An 8,794-nucleotide genomic window follows, 5' to 3' on the forward strand; every position below is an offset into this window, starting at 1 on the left:
ACTGCACGCGTGTACCCTCTATCCGCCGCTTCCTTGATCAGTAGAATCCCTCCAAAATCTTTTCGATGAAAAAAGAGTTGCATACCTCGCATGAAAATCATGCCTGGATTTCGTGCATCATAGAACTCTCTGAAGACATCGATGATGAGATGGACATCTTGATCCTCTGGATGCCCCATATTAAAGGGATCAACTTCAGCGTAGAAGCCAGAGCCTCTGGTGCAGTCGTTGAACCTATGACAAATCGAGCGAATCCGTATAAGGTCACCAATTGTGTTAGCCGACTTCGCTAGAACCTTTTCCAGTAGTTCGTCTGGTAGGGCTAGTAGGTAGGAGTACTCTGCCATGGATTTATATATGAAAGTGGTGGAGGCCGAGTTTTGTGGAGAGAAGTTCTGAAACCTTAAGAGAAATTGATGGATTGTAATATAAAAGGAAAATCTGAGAGGAACCCTAAGAGAGAGGAGGAAGGAAAAAGTGATGGATTTGGAAAAGTAATGAAGAAGTAGAATGGATTTTGAAACTTCTTTGCGAACTTAAATAGAGAAAAAGAAAATGGAGGAAGTGAAAGGATGTGAGTAGTCTCTCAGTAGTCACGTCGAATAAACGCGACCGTATGAGAGAGAGAGGAATATCGGAATAACTGCTACTCTCGTAAATGCGTTATTGAAAATATACATTGGGAGTCTTATATTTTAGAGAGAGTTATTAATTTATAATGAAATTAATTGAACCAAAACATAAATAATTTCTCCGAAGATAAATTATCAAATTACCATAAATATCAAGGTTCTGAGGAAAAACAATAGGAGATTACATATATGAATTGTTAAAAAAAAAAAAGCTTCATTTGAATTTCGATGCCATTCCAGACCTCTTCCTCTTTATATTCTTCATCTCTCCCTTTGAACAGAAACGTAGAAAATCTCATTTATGTTTAAAAATCATATAGCCTAAATTTGTATTCAGAATTATTACTTAATAATGAGTTTTGTCTACAATTAAAATTTAAAAAACCAAACAACATCAACTGATTATTTTCCAGTCATATAGATTTGAACTTATTTTATATTTGTCATGACCAAAACAAATGACTAATTACTTACCCATTCGGATGTGTCCATGTTTCGGATTTCTCTCTCCACGAATCCGCAATGCATGCACTTCAATCCTATCTCCAGGTTTATGGACTGAGATGTCTTTGTCCTTCTCCTCAACAAAAAAATAGATATATATTTTCACTCATGATCAGGACATATTTATAAACCATTAAACAGAGAGAATATACTACCTTTGGCAGATTTTGCTTGAATAGTTCCCACAGCTCTGCTTGATCAATCTCAGAATCAGCTGGCGAAGGTGGCGACTTAGGTTCCACCACACCAAATCTCATGTTCAAAGGTGGTGGGTTGATGATCAGCAGACCATTCTCATCATATTTTTTTCCATCTGATTTCTCCATTTTGTTGACGACTTGAAGAATTCTAGAACTACAATATCTCAAGTGTCTTTTTATAGAGTGGGCAATACTATTCAGTTTTTTTCGAATTTCTAGTTTTGTGGGGAAGACTACTAATATGTTTAGTGTATAGACAATGTTCCCTGGATGATATTTGTTTACTCAGAATTTACTCACGTGAGAGGATTTATTTATTGTATAGATGCGTTGCATGGACGAAAAACGAGGAAAGAGGGAACGACACGCATTTATTGATCTAGTTGTACCAGTCTTACGACTGTTAATGCTTTCATTAACTGCTGTAAGACTGGTACAACTACCAAACTTTATTTGATTTTTACATTAAGTAAATAAATATTTTCCGGTTTATTAGGGGAGAGAAAGGAGATGTGACTTTTAACTGCTCCGCACGATAATGCTAAACGGTTATGAAGGGTATTTATTATATGAGTCGCACCCTAGGGTTTTGCCTTTTTCTTTCCATAAATATAACTCACTCTTTTTCTTACTCATATCTATCTTCTAAATCCTCTTCTCTCTATTTAGTGCTATCGTTTCTCTCTTTATCACTTCAAAATGGCCCCTAAGGCGTGGATCATGACTCATCTGAAGGAGTTGGTGCGGTTTCCGGCGAATGGGTTCAGTGTAGGTCCCGTGGCGGAAGACATTTACGAATGGCAAGCAACGCTGTTGGGCCCCCCTAGTAGTCCATACGAAGGGGGCATCTTCTTCATCTCCATCCATTTCCCACCGGATTACCCCTTCAAGCCACCAATGGTGTTGTGGAAGATGTCGATTCTGCATCCCAACATCGACCAACCCCGCGTCTTCCATTCGCTACTCGTCACCGCTACGTGGAAGGTTGGAACGACGGTCAAGGAACTCCTCCAAGCGCTCCATGACATGCTGCTTCACCCTATGGTCGAGGAAGAGGACAACTACCTCGCAGACGTCGCACGCATGTGCATCTTGGAACCGGAGCGGTTCAAGAAGGAGGCCCGCCTGATGACCGAGCAACACGCCATGAATTAATTTCCATTAATTCATGGTGTTTTTCACAATAAAATAATGAATTTTATGTTTAAATATATTCCGCTGTAAAATATTTATTATTTAAAAATTATGACTATAATATATTTATTAACAAAAAAATTATTAGTAAAAATTATGGCTATAATATATAATATATATATATATATATATTCCTTGTGTTATTCTATCCACTATATTATCTCAGTCGATACATAAGGAATCCCTACTAAGGAAATCCTAATACTCGATATAATTGAAAATTTGTAATACTCGGTATCACTTGGTGTAACCACATATTTTTGGGATAATTGAAAATTTGTAATACTCGGTATCACTTGGTGTAACCACATGTTTTTGGGATAATTGAAAATTTGTAATACTTGGTATCACTTGGTGTAACCACATGTTTTTGGGATAACTAAAAATTTGTAATACTCGGTATCACTTGGTGTAACCACATGTTTTTGGGATAATTGAAAATTTGTTATACTCGGTATCACTTGGTGTAACCACATGTTTTTGGGATATTTGAGAATTTGTAATACTCGGTATTACTTGGTGTAACCACATGTTTTTGGGATATTTGAGAATTTGTAATACTCGGTATTACTTGGTGTAACCACATGTTTTTGGGATATTTGAGAATTTGTAATACTCGGTATTACTTGGTGTAACCACATGTTATCGGATAATCGAAAATACGTAATACTCGGTATTACTTGGTGTAACCACATGTTTTTGGGATAATTGAGAATTTGTAATACTCGGTATTATTTGGTGTAACCACATGTTATCGGATAATCGAAAATACGTAATACTCGGTATCATCATGTAATCCCAAAAATCAAAAATATGTATCACTTGGTGTAACCACATGTTTTTGGAAAATTGAGTAAGTCTTGAGTACAACCATGAATCGTAACTACTTGAACAGGTAAATAGTTAAAGAAACAGAGGCCACAGCAAGAACAGATAGAACAACCATGTCCTTAACTTCCTTAAATATCTTAGTTTTTCGCGTCTGTTCCAATTCCCTATCCATTTCCTTCAAAACCAAGTCACAAACCATCTCATAAAGGAGAGCATGAGACCTCCTTGCCTCAACCATTTCCTCCTTCAGGTTGTTTACCGATTCCTGTAGCTGGGAAATTTCCGTCGAGTGAATCCGGTTCATGGTTCTAGTCCAACCACTCCGGCCCTGCATCTCGGTCAAATCATGCCGAACATCTGCAATCTATTCTAGCATCGCCTCATCACACCACTTGAAGAGATGACATCCGGGATTCTACAAGACACAAACTGTATAAATAATTTTGGTACAAAATTAAAAGCAATCAACAGCTGAACTTACGTATTCCTTATTGCAAGCGAAGAATCTTCTTCCCGGATCTAAAACAGTGTGGGAAGTTTTGATGATTGGTTTACGATGACAATAACAGAATCGCGGGATTCGAAAAACTTCGTACAATTCGGGTTGAGGGCTCCCGCTTGAAATGTCCGAGTCGGACGACGAGCCGAGACTTGGCATTCTTGCAACAAAATATTGTTTTGCAAACAAGTGAGTATTTTGTGTTTTGGTTGTGATTTGTGCGTAAACCCAGATATTTTAATAATTTTTGATGTTTGGGGGGAAACTCAAATTTGGAAATGTCTGTTTTGGGGGGGAAACTCAAAATTGGAAATGTTTGAGGTTTTGGGGGCGGGGAAAACAAATTTGAGTTTCATGGATAAACCCGAGAAATAATAAATAATTGTAGTGGGGTCTATTTGTTACCCAATAAGACACATGTTCAAATGAAAACACATGTCTCGTTTATTGCAACTGGGAATTTTAAACGTAGTTGTGCTTTGTTTTCCAGTTATACACATCGTCCACATAGTGTTACTTTTGGTGGATATACCGTATTCGCAGTAATACTGAAATGTCATGAATATATTCCGGTAATACGTTTCATAATTGGTTATAACAGCAAATTATCAACTTGTTCATCAAACAAAATTCGAGGAAAAGTATGATACGTATTCTTTCCATCATTGATGGACTAAGCTTGACAATGTCACTATAGAAGGAGATTGCCTTAAGTGTCGGGCTGTGGTGAGATTCATATTATTTCTTCATTATTCTTAATAGTTTAAAACACTCTTTACTTGTCCTTGTTAGTGTTAGTATGAAAACGACCATTTTTAGAAATACTGATTCTTATCGTGGTCGTATTTTGCAATCTCCAAATTATGAAATCGGTTTAAATTGGTCTATTGGTGATTAAGGGTTGGTTAACTTCTTCAAAACGACGTCACCTGGAAACAGGTCTTATTTAATATTTTTTATTTAATAATATTCTACCTGACACATAGGCACGTGTTCAGCTAAAGAACACCTGTCGTAACTCACGTGTGGCTGACATAATTTATTTTATTATGGACACATGTCGTTTATTGCAACTGGGAATTTTAAACGTAGTTGTGCCTTGTTTTCCAGTTATACACATCGTCCACATAGTGTTACTTTTGGTGGATATACTGTATTCGCAATAATACTGAAATGTCATGAATATATGCCGGTAATACATTTCATAATTGGTTATAACAGCAAATTATCAACTTGTTCATCAAACAAAATTCGAGGAAAAGTATGATACATATTCTTTCCATCATTGATGGAATAAGCTTGACAATGTCACTATAGAAGGAGATTGCCTTAAGTGTCGGGTTATGGTGAGATTCGTATTATTTCTTCATTATTCTTAATAGTTTAAAACACTCTTTACTTGTCCCTGTTAGTGTTAGCATGAAAACGACCATTTTTTAAAATACTGATTCTTATCGTGGTCGTATTTTGCAATCTCCAAATTATGAAATCGGTTTAAATTGGCCTATTGGTGGTTAAGGGTTGGTTAACTTCTTCGAAACGACGTCACCTGGAAACGGGTCTCTTTTAATCTTATTTTCTATTATTATAATAATATTATATCTGACAAATGATCAATTTTCTCTTCTTCCGACGAACATTCCATCGTGTTTTTAACTTTTACACGACATTCTCTGACCTAAAAGTACTACTTTCACTTTTCTTTTTCACAACTTTTTCGCTTTTGCTTCTCCACCCCAGTTCACAATTATTTGTGGTCGACAGAACAACAAATGAGTATAACTAGAGCGTAGTTATACTCATCAACAAATGACAGAACAATAATTATTTGTTTAACGTCGTTGTACTAATAATTCTAGTTACTCATCATCCACGTAGTTTTTTCTTCTTTATCTCCCTTTTAATTTGTTTTTACAAGTTATACGAGTAATACTTAAATAAAACAAAAACAAAATTTCACTCTGATGGATCAAGTTGGCCACTCTTTCACGAAGCGATTTCTAAGTTCCCATTGGAATTGTCCGCCTCCATTGTCCAGTGGCAAGAATCGCACCAATCGGGGGGCACGTCTGCATATCCCATCATTATTATAACTGGGTGAATGTCTCCACTTCCACAATGCAAGTTATTTATTTTGTCCACCACCAATGTAATCCTCTCTCCAAACTGTGCTGGAGTGACATACGGGGGTCCTCTAGGGCTTGCTCTTTGAATTCGTAACCGCATTTCTTCTGATTCCGCCCGTGTAAAATCTTGGGCAGATGTTAAGCTCACGTCGCATCCAGACATGACGAGGACAAGCATTTGGTGGCAATATTTTGCCAACGAGAATCCCGCTTCCGATGACGCCTTAAGCATTGCCATCCCTGCCTCTATATCATGGTCATAGAAAAAAATTGAAAGACCTCTTTCAAATAGAGCCGTAGGATTACCTTCTGCCAAACATCTGTCCTTGAACATTCTCATCCATGCCATATCAAAGAACCAAGGTGTGGGCACGCTTAGCAAATCCACGGTTCGAAGGAAGATTGGATCCTTGGAGATCTGGTATAAATCCCTACTTGCCACTAAAGCCCTACAGTAATCGCGAGTGCTAGAACTGACTACCTTCTTTAGTATTTCAATTTCATCTCTATGGGCAAATCAGAAAATCCGCTTTGCCTAGCCATTGTATATGAATGAGATTGTGTTTCAGAAACACTTTGGGTCCACGTTAAATAACAATCCGCTTTATCACGTTCGGGGGAAACGATACGTCGTTTGAAGATATTGACCGCATTAACTCAAACCAGACGTCGTTTGAAGATATTGACCGCATCAAGTATTTTCGAGTAATACAACCACAACATAAATCCTAAATCCAAATATGAATATGGTTGTACTAATTATTTCCGAGTAATACAATTACAACATAAAACCTAAATCCAAAGATGGTTGTACTAAGTATTTCCGAGTAATACAATCCCAACATATCTCTCCATTATCCAAACTAAACCACGTTATCACCTGAGACACCTCCTCCAGCATTTTCACATCAAGTATTTTCACCTCCAGCGTTTTCACTTCCAGCGTTTTCACCTCCAGTAATATAGCTATAAATTTTGTATCGTCTTCGTCCTCTTCGACTTCGGTCGACGCTCTCCAACAGATGGACGCCTTTTCTGCTGTTTTGCCCACCTTTTTGGCTCGTAAACCGGGGGTGCAAAGCGCTCAATTGCTTAACATCATCGGGGACAACCCATTGTGACTTATGTGGAACAGGATAGATGGTTCTGTTATAAGCAAAAGCCCACTGCTCGGTTAAATAATACATCGAACACAAGTCCTCCACGTTTATATCCACTTCTCTGTCTGGCCGCTTCATGTAAGCTTCTAATGCGGCTAATGCATGGACACATGGATACTTGTCTATATCAAAAAGCTTGCACGAACAAGTTTTATTTTTCAAGCTCACAGTGTAATTAATCCCATCTAATCCAAGAATGCTGTATTCAATCTAAATCATGTTTAACTCGGTGACACCTAGCTTCTTAGATTCAGCACATCTACTGTGAAAAATATTTTCCACAAAGGCAACCAGTTTGCGTCCTGGTGGCGTTGAAGCAGCCTCGTTCCTATGCTTGTTAAACCATTCACACAACTTGTCAACAATCGCATCTATCATAGGTAATAATGGCAGCTTCCTTGCATCTTTAAACACACTATTCAAAGACTGTACAACGTTACTAGTATCTAGATTGTACCTCTCTGCTGGAAAATAGCACTTGGCCCATTTTGATACTTCTACACGCCTTTCTAGATAATCTGTCACAGCAGGATACTTTAATGCCATCCTCGAATAATGATCGAGAAACTCGGCCTCTGTATACTGCCTTGCGCACTCCATGAATCGGGGTCGTATCCCTTACCAGTGCTCTTGAACTTGCATTTTCACATTCTGTGAAAGATGCCAGGTGCAATACCCATGTTTAGCTTCCGTGTACACCTCAGCTACTGCGTTAATGAGGCCTAAATTTCTATCCGACACAATAACCAACTCAAGATTATCGGGTATAACCGTTTTTAACAGCCTGAAATACCACTCCCAACTGTCATTTTTTTCTGAATCAATAACTCCAAAAGCAATCGGATAATAGTGACGACTACCATCCTGACAAGCAGCTAAGACTAGCTGACAAGCAGCTAAGACTAGCTGACAACCCATTCCGGCTTTCAAAAAGTTGCATCAACAACTACCACTTTTCTCATAGCTACAAACCCCTCAACGCAAGCTTCCAAAGCGACAAATAAGTACTTGAATCTTCCTTGTTCGTCCAGTAACACCTTGTGTTTTGTTCCTGGATTCACCTTCTGTAGCATGTACAAATACGAGTACAGATCTCTATAGCTGTCTGCAGGATAACCACGAACCAGAGATTTAGCTTGCTGTACTCCTCTCCATGCGGTGGAGTATGACACACTCACGGAAGCGTTTTGTTTAACCAAAAGCATGACAGTGTGAGGAGTTGATGTATCTAATCGCCCTGGATACAACTCCTTAACAACAGTTGCAACTAATCCTGGTGTTCCTTTCCTTTGTTTGCTGTTTGTACTCGCACTGGCCCGAGAACAAGTATGCATCTTTCGGTATACTGTTATAGAAAAACAGAGTGTTTTCGCATCCTTCCAAGCTCGTAAATACCAATTACAACCTGTTTCACTGCATTTCACGACATATCGTCTCTTATCTGAATTCTTTATAGTCAGACCAAAACAATATTGATGTGAAGCTCTATACACTAAATCTATCAAATCTTGTTTACATGCAAATTGTTGCCCCACTCTCAGATTCATACCATCTTCCCATTCAAAATGTTGTGTTTCTACAACTTCAGGAGGGGGACCATAATCAAAATCCTATGTATTCCTCCTCTTCGTTATCAAACTTGGCTTTA

The 8,794-nt window shown here is 38.1% G+C and overlaps 3 protein-coding genes across 3 annotated transcripts; 1 reads left to right on the forward strand and 2 right to left on the reverse strand.

Annotated features, from left to right (window-relative positions):
• Positions 1–2,035: 2,035 nt before the first annotated feature.
• Positions 2,036–2,491, forward strand: LOC18022680 (ubiquitin-conjugating enzyme E2 11). Its single transcript, XM_006405637.1, has one exon. It carries the CDS (start codon positions 2,036–2,038, stop codon positions 2,489–2,491), a length of 456 nt encoding a protein of 151 aa, XP_006405700.1.
• Positions 2,492–6,894: 4,403 nt separating this feature from the next.
• LOC112088391 lies at positions 6,895–7,746 on the reverse strand. Its single transcript, XM_024158658.1, has 2 exons — positions 7,383–7,746; positions 6,895–7,268 (listed from the first exon to the last, which is right to left on the reverse strand). The coding sequence occupies exons 1-2, from the start codon at positions 7,744–7,746 to the stop codon at positions 6,895–6,897; spliced, it is 738 nt and encodes a 245-aa protein (XP_024014426.1).
• Positions 7,747–7,764: 18 nt separating this feature from the next.
• Positions 7,765–8,480, reverse strand: LOC112088392. The gene is made up of 2 exons (XM_024158659.1): positions 8,097–8,480; positions 7,765–8,052 (listed from the first exon to the last, which is right to left on the reverse strand). Exons 1-2 carry the CDS (start codon positions 8,478–8,480, stop codon positions 7,765–7,767), a joined length of 672 nt encoding a protein of 223 aa, XP_024014427.1.
• Positions 8,481–8,794: the final 314 nt, after the last annotated feature.

Source organism: Eutrema salsugineum, unplaced genomic scaffold (assembly GCF_000478725.1).
Source record: "Eutrema salsugineum unplaced genomic scaffold, Eutsalg1_0 scaffold_14, whole genome shotgun sequence".
Taxonomy (NCBI): domain Eukaryota; kingdom Viridiplantae; phylum Streptophyta; class Magnoliopsida; order Brassicales; family Brassicaceae; genus Eutrema; species Eutrema salsugineum.